The 19025-nt window shown below is 41.2% G+C and overlaps 1 protein-coding gene across 4 annotated transcripts in view; it reads right to left on the bottom strand.

Annotated features, from left to right (window-relative positions):
• CHMP3 (charged multivesicular body protein 3) overlaps positions 1 to 19025 on the bottom strand; it is a 50637-nt gene that overhangs the window by 24675 nt on the left and 6937 nt on the right. For 3 of the 4 annotated variants that reach the window (XM_080686497.1, XM_080686498.1, XM_080686499.1), the window contains exons 2-3: positions 9315 to 9375; positions 3977 to 4156 (exon numbers count right to left, since the gene is read on the bottom strand). In XM_080686497.1, coding sequence (XP_080542623.1) covers positions 3977 to 4156; positions 9315 to 9375 — 241 coding nt within the window. The remainder of the gene's footprint in view (positions 1 to 3976; positions 4157 to 9314; positions 9376 to 19025) is intronic. The other variant, XM_080686500.1, reaches the window with a different exon arrangement.

Genomic DNA, 19025 nt, shown 5'->3' with positions numbered 1-19025 from the left:
AGAAACATCGATGAGAGAGAAACATCGATCAGCTGCCTCCTGCACACCCGCTACTGGGGATGTGCCCACAACCAAAGTACATGCCCTTGACTAGAATCAAACCTGGGACCCTTCAGACCGCAGGCCGACGCTCTATCCACTGAGCCAAACCAGTTAGGCCTGAAATAACAGTTTTTAAAAGTTAAGGAGACGTGCCCTGACCGGTTTGGCTCAGTGGATAGAGCATCAGCCTGCAAACTGAAGGGTCCCAGGTTCGATTCCAGTCAAGAGCATGTACCTTGGTTGCGGGCAGATACCCACTAGGGAGTGTGCAGGAGGCAGCTGATCGATGTTTCTCTCTCATTGATGTTTCTAACTCTCTATCCCTCTCCCTTCCTCTCTGTAAAAAATCAATAAAATATATTTAAAAAAATAAGTTAAGAAGATGTGGTACAATGAGTTTGTCATATTTTTACTCTTTCCCAACCCATGATTATTTTCCTCAGTATCTGGAGAAAGAAACTGATGATGTAGACATTATGCATATTTAAAAGCTACATCCAAGTGTTAAATTAAAATTGAATGTAAAAAAATACCTTCAGAGCTAAATACAATCAAATAATGGATTAGGTACTAATTTGGAACCAGCCTTTACAATGAAAATTCAGTCTTCTAACTTTTGAGTGTGATGTGCTCTTCAATGTAGTATCTGACAGAGAGCTGACAATACTCTTTAGTGAAAAATTTCTCCATAATTTCTGAGCCCATACTAAGTATCAATTTCTGACAGTCACTTGCTGCCATTCTCAGCAACAAAAGTTCTGCATTAGGATGTCTTCATTTAACAGAAATTAAGTAAGAACAGAAACCAAGTGGATGCAAAGTTTAACTATGACTCAACTCTCAGGTCACTCTGTAACACTGTTCACATGAGGAAATACATTCTAACTTTCTTTTTAATATATCCTTATTGATTTCAGAGAGAAAGGGAGAGATAGACACATCAAAGATGAGAGAGAATCATTGATTGGCTGCCTCCTGCACTCCCCCTACCGGAAGCTGAGCCCAAAACCCAAGCATGTGCCCTGATCAGGAATCAAACTGTGACCTACTGGTTTATAGGTCGATGCTCAACCACTGAGCCACCCTGGCCGGGCACATTCTAACTTTTAAACAAAGCAGCTTTATGTGTAGACTGCCATTACTTCAACAACACTAGCAAAAAGAAAAGTAACAAAATAATGATAGTAATATTTTTTTTAATAAATCTTTATTCAGATTACAATTATTTCTCCTTTTTCCCCCCATAGCTCCCCTCCACCCAGTTCCCACCCCACCTTCTGCCCTTACCTCCCTCCCCACTGTCCTCATCCATAGGTGTATGATTTTTGTCCAGTCACTTCATGAACCCCCCCATACCCCTTTCCCCCTGAGAATTATCAGTCCACTCCCTTTCTATGCCCCTGATTCTATTATATTCACCAGTTTATTCTGTGCCTCAGGTTTTTAATTCACTTGATTTTTAGGTTCACTTGTTGATAGATATGTATTTGTTGTTCATAATTTTTCTCTTTACTTTTTTCTTCTTCCTCTTCTTTAAGAATACCTTTCAGCATTTCATATAATACTGGTTTGGTGGTGATGAACTCCTTTAGCTTTTTCTTATCTGTGAAGCTCTTTATCTTCCCTTCAGTTCTGAATGATAGCTTTGCTGGGTAGAGTAATCTTGGTTGTAGGTTCTTGCTATTCATCACATTGAAAATTTCTTGCCACTCCCGTCTGGCCTGCATAGTTTCTGTTGAGAAATCAGCTGACAGTCATATGGGTGCTCCCTTGTAGGTAATTAACTGTTTTTCTCTTGCTGCTTTTAAGATTCTCTCTTTGTCTTTTGCTCTTGGCATTTTAATTATGATGTGTCTTGGTGTGGTCCTCTTTGGATTCCTTTTGTTTGGGGTTCTGTGCGCTTCCTGGACTTGTAAGTCTATTTCTTTCACCAGGTGGGGGAAGTTTTCGGTCATTATTTCTTCAAATAGGTTTTCAGTATCTTGCTCTCTCTCTTCTTCTGGCACCCCCATAATTCTGATGTTGGTACGCCTGAAGTTGTCCCAGAGTCTTCTTACACTATCTTCAACTTTTTGGATTTTTTTTTTTGCTTTTTGCTTTTTCGGTTGAGTGTTTTTTGCTTCTTTGTGTTTCAATTCTTTGACTTGATTTTTGTGTTCCTCTTGTCTGTTTTTGGGTCTCTGTATAATATTTTTTATTTCAGTCAGTGTATGTTTAATTTCTAGTTGGTCCTTTTTCATATCTTCGAGGGTCTCGTTATATTTATCGGCCTTTTCTAGGATATTCTTAAAAAGCCTTATAACCGTGGTTTTGAATTCTATATCCAGTTGTTTGTTTTCCTCCATTTCTTTCGTTTGTGATCTGATTCTTTGACGCCGCATTTTCACTGCTTCCCTGAGTTGGTAAGGTAGATTTGTGTGCTAGGTTTCCAATATGGTCCAGTGGGTCTGCCTCCCCAGTTAACCTGAGGTGGACACTCTTGGTGCACCCCTTTGTGGACTGTGTGTACAGCCTTGTTGTAATTAAGTCTTGATTGTTGTTGATATCACTGGGAAGAATTGACCTCCAAGCCAGTTGGCTGTAAGGATCAGCTGTGTCTATGCTGGGAGAAGTTCGGTGCTGGAGACAGCCTTATAGGATTAGACTTGCCAAATTGCAATAGCCTCTGTGCTCAGCTTGGATGGGGTGGAGTCTCAGTCTTGGCTTCCTGTCAGCCTTACCCTTGCACGCACGTGCGCGCCTTCAGACCTCCACCTTCCCTGGCTCCTGAGTCTCTGCCCGAGAGTCCAGACTCCCCCCACAAGAGCGTGGGTCCCCAGGGGCTCGCCTGGAACCGGGGTTCAGTGCAGTCAGGAACCTCCAACTCCCTTCCACTAGGGAAAGCCTGTGGCAACCTCCGCAGCCTTTGTGCGCACTGGCGTGCGCGCGCGCGCTTTCAGTCCTCCGCCTTCCCCGGCTCCGGAGTCTCCGCCCGAGAGTCCAGAATCCCCCCACAAGAGTGTGGGTCCCCAGGGGCTTGCCTGGAACTGGGGTTCACTGCAGTCAGAACTGGGGCTCAGTGCATTCAGGAGCCTCTGACTCCCTTCCACTAGGGAAAGTCTGTGGCAACCTCTGCAGCCTTTGTGCGCACTGGCGCGTGCGCGCTTTCAGTCCTCCGCCTTCCCCGGCTCCCGAGTCTCCGCCCAAGAGTCCAGACTCCCCCCGTAAGAGCGTGGGTCCCCAGGGGCTCGCCTGGAACTGGGGTTCAGTGCAGTCAGAACTGGGGTTCAGTGCAGTCGGGGGCTTCCTTCCCCCTTCCGCCAGAGAAAGTCAGCCAGGCTCTCAGCTGCCCTTCCTCTCTGCGCGCACAAAGACCCTTTGCCGTACCTCCAATTCTCTGTGAGCTTTTCTCTTTCCTTCTAGTTGTAGAATTTTCACTCAGCCAGCTTTCCTGTGGTTCTGGATGGTGTCCGTTCTGTCTTTTAGTTGTAGTTTTGAAATTGTTGTGCGAGGCAGCAGTTTAGGTGCTTACCTATGCCGCCATCTTGGTTTCTCCAGCAATGATAGTAATATTTTGCATTTTATATATCACCCTAACTAAGACAATGATAAAAAATAAATATCAAAGCCATGGCTGGGTGGCTCAGTTGGTTGGAGCGTCATCCCATGAACCAAAAGGCTGCAGGTTCAATTCCTGGACAGGGTACATGCCTGGGTTGTGGGTTCGATCCCAATTGGGAGTATATAGGAGGAAACAAATGTTTTTCTCTCTCTCGCTTCCTTCCTCTTTCTCTAAAGTCAATAAACATATCCTCAGGTGAGGACAAAAAAATAAAAATAACATGAAAAAAAAATCAGAGCTGAGACTATTCTTCCTATTCATGGAAACCAGTACTGATAACAAGAGCAAGAGCATCAGCATTAACTAGATGGAGGTAGATAATGGCCTTCTTACCCAGCTGGTTCTTCATCCCCATGAGCACAGAGTTCATGTGAGCTTTGGATGCATAGAGCTTGCTTACAGCCTTCCTTGACCTGATCATTTCCTTGGCCAGGACCACACAGACGTCTTTCTGACCCTTCTTGGCAGCGTCTTTCACAGATCGTTTCACTTTTTCTTCTTCTCTTTGAATATCTAAATTTAAAGCACAACACAAAACAACAAAAAATTAAAGGTAAACCACAAGATTAATTGGTACTCAAATCTATTCTTATTGTGATCTAAATATGTCTGTTAACTAGGGAAACAGGAGAATATAAACAAAAGTAAGCTAATTAATGTGATGGGCGTTTGTTATTTCCAGATACAACGTTAAAGTAATTTAAGAGTAAAAGTTGCCTGGCCAGTGTGGCTCAATAGTTGAGTGTCAACCTATGAACCAGAGGTTACGGTTCGATTCACGCACATGCCCAGGTTGCGGGTTCAATCCTCAGTGTGGGGCATGCAGGAGGCAGCTGATCAATGATTCTCTCTCATCATTGGTGTTTCTGTCTTTCCCTCTCCCTTCCTCTCTGAAATCAATAAAAACGTATTTTTAAAAAAAAGTCTAGCAAATTTTTCATTTCAATTATTATTCTTTAAGCTGCTGCATTTCTTTTTGGTTTCTTTTCATTGTTTCCTATCTCTTTAGTGATAATCCCATTTTGTTCATACATACTTTTCTTAATTTTTTCCACATCTTACTTTATACCTCATTAAGACAGCTGTTTTAGAGTCTTTGTTTAGTAAATATGTCATCTAGTCTTTCTCATGAACATTTTCTGCTCATTTACTTACTGTTGAATGGACAATACTTTAGGTTTCTTTGTATGCCTTGTGATTTTTTTTTGTTGGTGGTGGTGTTGAAAATGGGACATTTGAATCATCACATAACTCTGGAAATCAGGTTCTCCCACTTCCCCAGGATTTGCTATTTTTTAAAATTTTTATTGTAGTAGGATGCCTGTGCTGAGATTCAGCTTGAGGTGTAAACTTAGACTTCTCAGGTCTTTTCAGAGTTTGCATCCTTCCCTGGGCATGCACAGTGACTTTCTTCTACATCCTCCTTTTTATGTGGTTGCTTTGAATCTTAGTCATTGATGTTAAAAATGTAAAATGGTACAGTCCTGTGGAAAACACTACAAAATTCTTCAAATTCTTCAAAACACTATGTTCTTCAAAATTTCAATACAGAATTACTATTTGACCCATTTCTGGAGTATATACACAAAAGAATTTAAAGCAGGGACTCAAACAGATAATTGTACACTCATGTTCATAACAGTATATTCACGACAGCCAAAAGGTAGAAATAACCCAGATGTCCATTGATAGATCAATAAACAAAATGAAGTACAGACATACAATAGAATATTATTTAGGTTTAAAAAGGAAATTCTGATATATGTTATTACATGGATGAATCTTAAAAGCATTATGGTAAGTAAAATAACCCAGATTCAAAGAAAAATATTGTTTGATTCTACTTTTATGAGGTAACATAACAGTCAAATTATAGAGACAGAAGATAGAACAGTGATTACGAGGGAATGTAGGAGAGGGGGAAATGGAGAGTTATTGCTTAATGGTACAGAGTTCAGTATGGGATGAAAGATTAGTTCTGGAGATAGACAGTGGTGATGTTTACACAGCAATGTGAACAGACTTAAGGTTACTGAACTGTATACTTAATAGTTAAAATGGTCAATTTTATGTTATGTATATCTTACTGTAAGAAATAAATAAAGCAGCAACAAGAGTATTATGATCCATTTATAAACAAGTGCTTGGTATAGCTGCAACTATAGACAGAAACATATCTGGAAGAGATGATCACCAACATGCGCTCTCTAGATGGTAGGATTTTAGGGTGGTTTTAACTTTCTTATTTATACTTTTCTGCCTCAATAATAATAATATGTATATTATTACCTTTCTAGTTGGGGGGGGCAGGCTGTGTTCATCTGAGAGAGGCAACATGAATGATCTAAATTGTGATACGCCTTGGTATGGTTTTGTGTTGATCCTGTTTGAAGAATTGCTTGTATCTGTGTGTTTGCAGTATTCATCAGTTATCATTTTATCTGATCCTTTCCTGACTCCTCTCCTTCTGAGACTCAAACTACATGTTGGACCACTTGATATTGTTCCACAGGTTCATTTTTCACAAAAAAAACTTCTTCCTCTCATCCGGCCAGCGTAGCTCAGTGGTTGAGCATCAACCTATGAACCAGGAGGTCATGTTTTGATTCCCAGTCAAGGCACATGCCTGGGTTGCAGGCTTGATCCCCAGTGTGGGGTGTGCAGAAGGCAGCTGGTTGATGATTCTCTCTCATCATTGATGTTTCTATTTCTCCCTCCTTTCCTCTCTGAAATCAATAAAAATATATTTTTAAAAAAAATTTTTCCTCTCTGTACTATAGTTTTGAAAGTTTGCATGGGTATCTTCAATTTCACTGATCTTGTTTTCTATAGTGTCTAATCTGCTTACTAAACCTGTTCAGTGACATTTTTATTTTATTTTTATTTCAGACTAGAGGCCTGGTGCATGAAATTCTGCACTCAAGGGGCTGAGGGTGTTCCTCAGCCTGGCCTGCACCCTCTCACAGTCTGGGAGCCCTTGGGGAATGTCCGACTGCAGGCTTAAAGGAGCAGGCCTAAGCCAGCAGTCAGACATCATTAGTGCTGCCACGGAGGCAGGAGAAGCTCCTGCCACCACCGCTGCACTCACCAGACATGAGCACGGCTCAGGGCTTCTGGATGAGCGCACTGACTACCAGGGGGCAGCTCCTGCATTGAGCATCTTATCCCTAGTGGTCAGTGCACGTCATAGCGACCGGTCGTTCTGCCATTCAATCGATTTGCATATTAGCCTTTTATTATATAGGATCTTTTATTTTTCGAAGTTCCACTTTGCTCTTTTCTTTTTTTATTTTATATATATTTTTATTTATTTCAGAGAGAAAGGAAGAAGGAAAGAAAGATAGAAGCATCAATGATGAGAATCATTGATTGGCTGCCTCCTAAACACCCCTTACTGGGGATCAAGCCAGCAACACAGGCATATGCCTTTGACTGAAATCGAACCTGGGACCCTTCAGTAAACAGGCCAATGCTCTATCCACTGAGCCAATCCAGCTAGGGCACACTTTGCTCTTTTCTATCTTCTATTTATCTCATTATGTTCATGCTTTCCTTTAAGTTTCTCAACATATTTATAATAGCTGAATAAAATTCTTGTCTGCTTTTGATCATTATTGTTTTTAAGTCTATTTATATTTCTTGATTTTGATTCCCACTTTCCTGCTTCTTCCCAGTAATTGCTAAGTATCTAAATTTTTTGTTCTTCTTTTAAAGAGCAGCTTTACTTGGAAGACACTTAAATTGCCTGCAGATCAGCTTTCAAGACTTGAATTTAAGCTCTGTTGGTATGGCCTTTAATCTAGGGCTATTTAGCCTTAATTTTAAGGCATGGCCCTTCTGGGGTCTCTAGTAACTGTACTAGATGTTCAAAAAGGTCTCATTACTGTGTGGGATCAGAACTCTACCATCTCTCAATTCTTTGTTAGTGCTGGGACTTGTTTAGCCTATAGCTTCCTAGTAGTTTGTTCTGTTCTCAGTAATTGTTTTTGACCAACCACTTGAAATCTCATTCTAAGTATGCAGGGCACAGTATTCAGCTGCAGCCGTGGGCAAACTACGGCCCGCGGGCCGGATCCGGCTGTTCTATCCGGTTCTCTTGCTCTCCCCTCCGCTCCTTTACTTTGAATTTATATTAGTTCACACAAACACTCCATCCATGCTTTTGTTCCGGCCCTCCGGTCCAGTTTAAGAACCCATTGTGGCCCTCGAGTCAAAAAGTTTGCCCACCCCTGATAGAGACTCAATGAGATCCCATGCAGATGTTTGGGGCTCTTTATCTGGACAACGCCCTTCTCTCTGATACACTGGCCCACAAAGTCCAGCCACTGCAGCTTCCCTGATCCCCGATCTGTTTCCACAACTCAGTGAGACCACCATGCTCTGTTTAGAACCCCCTTCCATGTACTATGTACAATCCAGAAAGTTGCTCCAGGCAGAAAATCAGGGACATACTAGTACCTATCAGGGCGCTCTCCCTTTGTTTCCCTTCTATCAGTGATCAAAATTCCACATTGCCAGTTGTCCAGTGTTTGCAAACAGACGTTTCATAGACTTTGTCCTGTTCTTTCTTTATTTACGATGAGAGTGCAAGTCTGAATCCCTCACTCCATCGTGGCTGGGAATGAAATTCCCCTCTCCGATTCCTTTTTTAAGAAAGATATTGGGATATCTTTATGGTATTATTTTTACTCTAAATCAAGAAAGTGTTAAAAATCATAAAAGTTTTAAATGTCATTATCTCTTTGCAAGTCACCTTACTTTTAAGTGGTACTCAACAACAATTTACTTTTAAATATATTTTCCTCAATTTACAGCCATGCTTGGAGTAGTGAAATGGAATTGCATTCTTTACTTATGTAAGTTTATTTAATTTGCATGCCATAAAATTATTTCTTTATAAGTAGAGTTTTCTTTAGTTCTTTATTATTAATGGCTTAAAACAACGCATTTATTCTTCTATAATTCTGGTGATTAGGAGTCTAAAAAATCAATGTGTTGGAAGGACTGTGTTTCTTCTGGAAGCTTCATGGGAGAATCCACTTCCTTGTCTTTTCTAGCTTCCAGAAGCCAACTGTGTTCTTTGGCGCATGGCCTGTTCCTCCATGTTCAAAATACATCACTCCAACACCTGGTACTGTGGTCACATCTCCTTTCCTCTCACTTTCCTCAACATATTGCCTCCCTCTTAGAAGGACCTTTGTGATTACATTGGGCCCACCCAGATAGCCCTGGATTACATCCCCACTTCAAGAGCCTTAATTTAATCACATCTGCACATTCCCTTTTGCCATGTAAGGTAACATATTCCCAGGTTGTGGGGATTAAAATGTGGACATCTTTGGGAGGACATTATTCTGTCTACCACAGTATGTGAGCATCTGCTTTGTTTCCAACACTGAGCTCTAGAAAATCAGAAATGAATGAACATGACCCCTCTCGCTTGAATAGCTGAATTCCAGGCCAGAGAAAGATTTAGTTCTAATAAAATATAAAGTTTTTTGAGTTCATCAGAGTTAGTTCTTCTTATAATTATTAGAAAGCAAAATAGAATAGTTAAAACAATTATAAGTAATTTAAGAATCAACTATGTTTTGAAGCAGCTTATTTTTATGAACTAATGCAAAATACACTAAGAGAGTGAGGGAACAGGAGACATAAAATGATAATTTACCTCTTATTTGCCTGTCAACAACTCTCATTTCCTTTCTTATCTTCAATGACCACTCATTGACCTGGGAAAGATTTTAAAAAAGGAATTATAAGAGAAGCCAACCTTCTAACTCACCAAATTTTAAAGAATTTTATATTAATTCTATATTTATTCCAGTACAAAATAAATAAAGACATTTTCAAAAAAGAGTTTTAGGGCAAATTCACCTATTTAATCACAGTACATAGAAGTCCCAAGCTATTCAAAGATTCTTATCTGAAGGTAGGCAGTAAAAAGCATTTTATACAAGATCTCAGAGAGAGTTCAGTACCCTGCAGGTACATAAAGATTTTTCAAGAGTTGCATGGGTACAGATAGGTTTTCAGGGTATCAGGTTTTCAACTACTACAGATAATTATTTCAAACACTGCTCTGGCCTGTGTCACAAGAGTTCACCTTTTCCTTTTCCCTTTTAACAATGCTTTTTCATTTCACAAAAGAAAGATAGTCCTCTAACCTATGTCTCTTATTACCTTGAATATATTTCCCTGAGAGGCAAAATCTCTGAAGCAGTAAATATAAGGGCAACTTGGAAATACTGGTGTAAGTGTTGAGGCAATAGTGAAAATGGCTGACTCTAATGATTATCAAATTCTTATGCAAGTATAAAGTGTTTTCCAATTCTTCAGTTTCAAAAAAACTGAAGGAAAATCTGAATTATCAACTGATAAATCACTATAACTAAATTTTACAGTAAATCACACTATGTGTTTTTTGGCATATAACATAGAAATTCAAAGAACTGAGTGACACAGACATAACAAAATGTCCATTACAATCTACTTATTTATATTAACAGCTCTTATGTCTAACAAAACATAAAATAGGACTTTTTTTCTGCTTGCAGCACCTCACAATGAGGATATCTCATGTACACCTGCAGCCATGCCATCCGAGGGTCCTCTGCAGGTCTTGGGACACAAGAAAACTGCCAGAGCCGTGGCACATGGCAAATGGGGCAACTGCCTCATTAGATGAATGGGTGCTCCCTGAACATGATTCAACTACACACTGCAACACAAGCTTACTGGAGCCTGCTCTGCCTCTGGGCAAGGAACAATGAGCTGGCTGTGTCCATGTGAAGGGTGGTGGTCATGTGGCCCAGATTTATGCAATCTGCCAGTCCACCTCCAAAACCCTGGTGACCTATTACCAAAAATATGTGGATAGGCTCCCAAGAAGGAGATCAAAGACATTCTCATCCAGTATGACCATACCATTCTGGTAGCTGCCTGCCTCCACAACAAACCCCAAGAGTTAAGTGATCCTAGTGCCCATGATCACTACCAGAAATTCTATCAAAAAGCCCATCATGAAGATCAGGATTCACCTTTCTAATAAACAATTGCGGTGAGAGTTAAGTTTAAAAATAATCCTATATCATAAAAGCCTAATATGCTAAGTGTCTGGTCGGTCGTTCAACCAATCAAAGCATAATATGCTAATGATACGCTAAATGCCGCTCAACTGCTTGCTATGATGTGCACTGACCACCAGGGGGCAGACAGTGGTCGACCAGTCGCTATGATGTGCACTGACCAGGGGGCAGATGCTCCGACTGGTAGGTTAGCTGGCTGCTGGGGTCTGGCCGATCAGGACTGAGCAAGACAGGCTGGACATGCCCTGGAGCCCTCCTGTGTTCCCTCCTGGTTGGTCAACCTCCCACATCCCTCCCCGGCTCTGATCGTGCACTGGTGGGGTCACTTGGCCTGGCCTGCACCCTCTCACATTCGGCCCAACTGCGGAACAACTGGTCACTATGATGCACACTGACCACCAGGGGGGCAGATGCTCAAAAGTAAGAGCTGCCCCCTTGTGATCAGTGTGCTCCCCCAGGGGGAGTGCCGCTCAGCCAGAAGCCAGGCTGATGGCTGGCGAGCACAGCGGCAGTGGTGGGAGCCTCTCCTGCCTCTGCAGCAATGCTAAGGATGTCCGACTGACGGCTTAGGCCCACTAAGCTGTCAGTTGGACATCCCTCAAAGGCTCCCAGACTGCAAGAGGGCACAGGCTAGGCTGAGGGACCCCCGAGTGCACAAAATTTGTGCACTGGGCCTCTAGTAACAATAATCCTATATAACAAAGTGGTAATATGCAAATTGACCATCACTCCAACACACAAGATGGCCGCCCCCATGTGGTCCAAGATGGTCGCCCCCATGTGGACACAAGATGGCCAGCAGGGGAGGGCAGTTGTGAATGATCAGGCCAGCAGGGGAGGGCAGTTGGGAGGGACCAGGCCTGCAAGGTAGGGCAGTTGGGGGGGACCAGGCCGGCAGGGGAGGGCAGTTAGGGGCAATTGGGCCAGCAGAGGAGGGCAGTTAGGGGTGACCAGGCCTGCAGGGGAGGACAGTGAGGGGTGACCAGGCCAGCAGGTTGAGGGCAGGAAGGGGTGACCAGGCCAGCAGGGGAGGGCAGTTAGGGGCAATCGGGCCAGCAGGGGAGAGCAGTTAGGAATGACCAGGCTGGCAAGGGAGGGAAGTTAGGGGTGACTGGGCCAGCAGGGGAGGACAGTTGGGGGCGACCAGGCCTACAGGGGAGGGTAGTTAGGGGTGACCAGGCCAGCAGGGGAGGGCAGTTAGGGGTGACCAGGCTGGCAGGGGAGGGCAGCTAGGTGTCGATCAGGCTGGCAGGCAGAAGCAGTTAGGGGCAATCAGGAAGGCAGGACGGCAAGTGGTTGAGAGCCAGCAGTCCTAGATTGTGAGAGGGATGTCCGACTGCCCATTTAGGCCCGATCCCACCAGGCAGTCGGACATCCCTTGAGGGGTGACAGACTGGAGAGGGTGCAGGCTGGGCTGAGGAATAGTCCCCCCTCCATGCACGAATTTCATGCACCGGGCCTCTAGTAATTAAATAAAACAGGAATAGAATTGATGTTGAACTCTTTAGCCTTCATTCATGGATATATGAACTACATGGCATTAAAAAATCCATACTATTGCCCTAGCCGGTGTGGCTCAGTGGACAGAGCGTCGGCCTGCGGACTGAAGGGTCCCAGGTTCAATTCCGGTCAAGGGCATGTACCTTGGTTGCGGGCACATCCCCAGGGGAGGTGTGCAGGAGGCAGCTGATCGATGTTTCTCTCTCATCGATGTTTCTAACTCTCTATCCCTCTCCCTTCCTCTCTGTAAAAAATCAATAAAATATATTTTTTTAAAAAAATCCATACTATTAAGAGAAGATGTATTTCCAATAAATTTGACTCTTAATGATTTAATTAAAATCACTACTAGTATTTAACAAAATCTGTAAAACATTTATTATACAACAACAATAGTAACTCCACCCATAAGAAATATTAAAGCACTTAAAGCAGTTTGGTTATACCAGTGGTTGGCAAACTCATTAGTCAAGAGAGCCAAATATCAACAGTACAACGATTGAAATTTCTTTTGAGAGCCAAAAACCGACTTCTGCACATGGGCCACGAAGTTTCAATCGCACTGTACGTGTGCGCCTGCACATGGTATTTTGTGGAAGAGCCACACTCAAGGGGCCAAAGAGCCGCATGTGGCTCGCGAGCTGCAGTTTGCCGACCACTGGGTTATACAATATAAAAAACTTTCTAACGTTAGGTTTATATATACATTGTTAAGTGAAATTCACATATCACTATTAGCCATTTTAAAGAGAACAATTCAGGTGGGGGGGGGGGAAAATAGATAAAGAGCATAATTCAGCAGCATTTCATGCCTTCACAACGTTGTGCAATTACTGACTCTCCCGTCTCAAAACTTTTTCAACATGTCTAAAGAAAACATTTCTATATTTTTCTTCTATATTTTTTAAAGCCCTAAATAATCTCTTCCTATGTCCCCTTCCCCCCATTCCTTTGCAACTACTAACTGGCTTTTTATCTCTTTCGATCTGCTTGAGTATTTTATTTAAAGGAATCATACTATTGTGGCTTTTTGTGTCTGGCTTCTTGCATTCAATATACTGTTTTCGAGGCTCATCCATGTTATAAAATGTACCAATACTTCCGTTCTCTTCTATGGCTGACCTATGTATATACCACAACTTGTTTGTCCATTCATCGTTGATAGACATTTGGGTTGTTTCCATCTTTTGGTTACTGTAAATAAAGCCACTGTGAACTTTTTGTACAAGTATTTGAGTACCTATTTTCAATTTTGGGGGGGTATATACCTATGAGTGAAATTGCTGGGTCATATGATAATTCCATGTTTATCTTTTTTAGGAACTCTAACACTGTTTTTCAAAGGGTCTTCATCATTTTACAGTCCCACCAGCAATTTACAAGGGCTCTTATTTCTCCATATTCTTGCTGATGACACTTATCTTCCAATATTTTTTACTATAGTCAAACTGCTGGACCTGTTAAGCAGTACCTCAATGTGGTTTGATTTTCATTTCTTTAATGACCAATTAAGTTGAGTATCTTTTTGTGTGCTTGTTGACCATTTGTGTATCTCCTTTGGAGAAAAGCCTATTCATGTCTTCTATACTATTTTTTAAAGTTCAGTTGTCTTTTTGTTCTTTATATACTCTCATACTAGAATTTTATCAGACATATAATTTGCAAATAATTTCTCCCATTCTGTAAGTTATCTTTTCACTTTCTTAATAATGCCCTTTAATGCACAAAAGCTTTTAATTATGATGAATTCCAATTTGTCTGTTTTTTCTTTTGTCATTTGTGCTTTTGGTGTCACAGCTAAGAATCCATTGTCAGATAGGAGGAGGTCATGAAGATCTACCCCTATATTTTCTTCTAAGAGTTTTATATCAAAGACTTTAATTTAGGTTTTTGATCCATTTTAAGTTTTTATATTTGGAGTGAGGTAGGGATCCAGCTTCATTCCTTTGCATGTGGATATCCACTTGTCTCAGCACCATTTATTGAAGAGACTATTCTACCCCCCATTGGATGATCTCACACTATTGTAGAAAATCAAATGGCCGTAGGTGTATGGGTTCACTTCTGGACTCTTAATTCTATTCTATGGGTCTATATGACGGAGTTGTCCCAATTTGTTTTTCATTTTCACTGCTGTTGTGGCTATTCGGAGTCTGTTGTATTCCATATAAATTTGAAGATCAAACTTTTCTATTTCTGCAAGAAACACACTGGGAATTTTGATAGGCGTGACACTGAATCTAAAGATCACTGTGGGTGGTGCTTCCATCTTAGCAATATTAAGTCTTGCAATCCATAAATTTGAATTTTCTTCCAGTTTTCAGTGTACAGATGCTTTACTTTCTAGGTTAAATGTTTCCTTATTTTCTTTTAAAAATTTTCATTACGAGTGTAAAAAAAAAACCCTGATTTTTTAATGTTTATTGTGAAACCTGCAACTTCACTTAATTCACTTATCACTGAGCTGAGGGCTCCAGCTCTTCCGATCTCTGCCAGCCCCACCTGAAGAAAAGAGTGGTGGATTGGCCCCCAAGAAAAAGCACAATGTATCTACCTGCCCTTTTCCCTTACCAACAATGTCTTACACCCGGTATTTTTCAAGTATGGCAAAGTTATAAAGGTTATAATGAAGCAAAGACACCAGGAAGAGTAAAGGGGTTGCCTTTATTTTGTTTAGAAAAAGATTCTGCACAAAATTGTACCAGGGCAATAATCAACAAACAGTTATTTGGAAGAGTGGTAAAAGCAAGATTTGCTATTGACAATGGAAGAGCAGCTGAGTTCATCCAAAGACAAAACTGTTGCCCTGGCCGGCTTGGCTCAGTGGATGGAGCGTCAGCCTGTGGACTGAGAGGTCCCAGATTCGATTCCGGTCAGGGGCACATGCCTGGGTTGAGGGCTTGATCCCCGGTGGGGGGCGTGCAGAAGGCAGCCGATCGATGATTCTCTCTCATCGTTGGATGTTTCTGTCTCTCTCTCCTCCCTTCCTCTCTGAAATCAATAAAGAAATATACTTAAAAAAAAAAAAAAAAGACAAAACTGGTTTTTATAAATCGAAGTGTTATGAATGTGAGGAAAGTAGACACTTAAATTATGCTTGTCCTAAAAATATGTTTAGAGGACATGTACTTCCAAAGAATAAAGAAAAAAAAGGAAAAAATTCCTGGACTAGAAGAAGAAATTGATTCACTAGATGATTCAAGATGCCCAAGGATAAAGAAAAGCACATATTTCAGGAATGAGAAAGAACTTAGTGATTAAAATTACATTTATTGTGTAAATATCAATACAAGAAATGTTTAAAAATTTTGGAGTACGAAGTTCAGTTGGGACTAAAGATTACTTTTAGAATCTGAGCATAAAAACCTAGTATCAAATAATTTTTTACTATAAAACAGCTCATAGGAAATTGAAAAGAATATTTAAAGTATCACATTTCTACCTTGCTTTAACAGAGTAATAAAAATCAAGATTTGCTAATAATCAATATTAAAATTGATTCAAATTTTGAAAAACCAATACTATCATAGTAATGCTATTTTCATACCAAGAAAAAGATATTAAAAAGATTTGAGAGTTCACTATAAAAGTTTATTTACATCTTGAAACGTGGGGTTCAGGGTGCAGACTTCTTCAGTGGGTCCTTGCCCTATGAAGTTTGAAGAATAAACTTGTAGACTAAAGGCTTTTTTAATAAAAATGTGGAAGTTTACTGGAAGCATATACAAACTCCATCTGGACAGGGCTGCCCCCAAAGGGCCCCCCCTGGGGAAGGGCCCCCAAATGGGAAAAGCCTGCTCTCTCTCTCTAATGGGAAAAAAAATCAATCCAAAAATCTGAAATCTGCTGAGTCTCTTTGTCTCTGGGTTTATAAAGGCTGCAGTTCTTTTTCTGAACCCGACCTTTTCTAATTGGACCCTTCCTTAATTTAGGACCCCCATGCTTTCCTCATTGGTCACTCTGCTACATAGTATTAGTTTCTTTTTTTTTTTTTTATAATATATTTTATTGATTTTTTACAGAGAGGAAGGGAGAGGGATAGAGAGCTAGAAACATCGATGAGAGAGAAACATTGACCAGCTGCCTCCTGCACACCCCCCACTGGGGACGTGCCCGCAACCAAGGCACATGCCCTTGACTGGAATCGAACCCGGGACCCCTCAGTCCGCAGGCCGACGCTCTATCCACTGAGCCAAACCGGCTTCGGCACATAGTATTAGTTTCAAAGCTTGTAGTGCCCCTCACTTTATCTTCCCCTTATCTTGCAACATTTCTTTATCCTCTGTGAAAGTATTCTGGCCTCTTGGAGCTGTTTCTGCCCTTCACATATCCATTTTATCTGTTCAGGTTGGAGTTGCTTTTGATCTCCCTTATGGCTCTCTCAGCTGCTCAGGTTAGGGCTGCTTTTTTTTTTTTTTTTAATTTATTTTTTTTTTAACTTTTATTTTATTTTATTTTTTTTTTTTACATTTTTTTAATTGTTTGAAGTATTAAAAATAGTAGTACATATGTCTCTTTTTTTCCCCCATTGACCTCCCCCCACCCTCCCCTTCCCCACAGTACATGCCATTACCTGCCCCCCCCCCCCGCCCAGTGTCTTTTATCCATTGGTTATGCTTATATGCATGCGTACAAGTCCTTCAGTTGATCTCTTACAGCCCCCCTCCCCAGGGCTGCTTTTGATCTACCTTTGATTGCTCAGGCCAGAGATATCTCTGTCCTTGGTTTATGGCTGTTTTAATTGCTCAGGCCAGAAATGTCTCCACCCTTCCTGCCCCCCCCCTTCCTATTTGCCTAATTAAGCTAGCTAGCTAACCCTTATATCAATCTGATTGGTTTATATGAAGATTTAAAAAATATATATTATTGATTTCAGAGAGGAAAGGAGATGGAGAGAGAGATAGAAATATCAATGATGAGAGCAAATCATTGATTGGCTGCCTCCTACACACACCCAATGGGGATAGAGCCCACAACCTAGGCATGTCCCCTGACTGAGAATCAGAAATCGAACTGTGACCTCCTGATTCATAGGTCGATGCCAGCTGGGCTATGAGGGTTTTTAAAATAAATTCATCTTTAAAACAAAAACTTCTTACTGAGCCCGGCCAGCATGGCTCAGTGGTTGAGCATCAACATATGAACCAGGAGGTCATGGTTTGATTCCTGGTCAGGGCACATGCCTGAGTTTTGGGCTAGATCCCCAGTGTGGGGCATGCATGAGGCAGCTGATTAATGACTCTCATCATTGATGTTTCTATCTCTCTTTCCCTCTCCCTTCCTCTCTGAAATCAATAAAAATATATTTTTTAAAAAAGACACTTCACTGAGACTGTGCAAAAGTTGAGTTATTGTTATTAAATGTTATTAAATTTTTAAGAGAATTTTGGTTTTAAATATGGGTATTTTGCTGCTATTCTCTAGAGCATCTTATTTTCTGTGTAAATATTTTACCTGAGTTCCTTATCCGTGGTGAACTCTAATTTTTGAACCCCCTAACCAGAGGGTTTGTCAAAAGCTCTACTCAGATTCTCAGTTTCTCAACCACTGCATTAGGAATTAGAGGATCTCTTTAGGGGTAAAGTAGTCCCAAATAATTGGCTCAATAGTAGTCCCATATATCATCAGTTGGCTCAAACTCCTATAAAAAAGTTTTTTTTAATTACCACATGACCCAACAATTCTACTCCTAGGTATATACCCAAAAGAACTGACTATAGGTACTCAAACTAATACCTGTACACTAATGTCCACAGTAGCATACTGACTATAGCCAAAAGATGATTCCATTTATAAGAAACTAGAGGCCTGGTGCATGAATTCGTGCACAGGTGGGGTCCGGCCAGCCTGCCCCAGTTGGGGCTGATCAGGGCCGGGCTGGCTGGTAGGGAGGGGATACGAGAGGTTGGCCGGCCTGCCCCATCCCCCATTGGCTTCTGGCTGAGTGGCACTCCCACTGTGGGAGCACACTGACCACCAGGGGGCAGCTCCTGTGTTGAGCGCCTGCCCCCTAGTGGCCAGTGCGTGTCATAGCGACAGTTCTGCTGTTCGGTCAATTTGCATATTAGCCTTTTATTAGATAGGATAAATAAAACAGAACATAAACAAGGAGTACAGTATAAAGAAAAAACAATTTGTAAATTAGATAATATACTGTGAAATCTACAGAGACATTCATACTATCAAGATGTATACCTTATTCAAATTCATTCACAGAGAGTCTATATGCCAAGCAAAGTAGGCACAGAAACTAAGCAAGACAGCATTTTCCATAAATAGCATGGAGACAAATGGTAAGCCAAATGGAAAACAAAATGACTCTCACCATCATTCACTGGAATTAATTCCAAGTGGATTGAAGGCTTAACTAGAGATTGCAAAACTGTGTTACTTTAAAAAGACAGTATAGAAGACCTTTATGATTTCAGATTAGCAAAGGATTTCTTAAACTAGACCAAAAGTCAATAAGCACAAAGGAAAAGACTGATATTTTTTATTTACATTGAAATTAAGATCTTTTATTCATCATAAGACAACATTTAAAGGAAGGAAAAGGTTACAAATTTGGAGAAGATATTTGTAACCACATAAATGGTAACAAAAAGCATTTATAAAGACTTGTATCTGTTAAGTCTGATCAAATAATTTAATCGATACCCTCTCCCCTGGGAACTGATCTTTAGGCCACTTCACAATAGACATTCCCTTTTGCTTAGACCACATTCCACTTGCTATGCCATTCTCTCTCTCCTCCAGACCTTCCCAGGATCCGGACCTGCAGAGAATTTGCCGCC

This window comes from Plecotus auritus (assembly GCF_963455305.1).
Source record: "Plecotus auritus genome assembly, chromosome: 8".
NCBI lineage: Eukaryota > Metazoa > Chordata > Mammalia > Chiroptera > Vespertilionidae > Plecotus > Plecotus auritus.
This window is presented reverse-complemented; position numbering and strand designations above follow the sequence as displayed.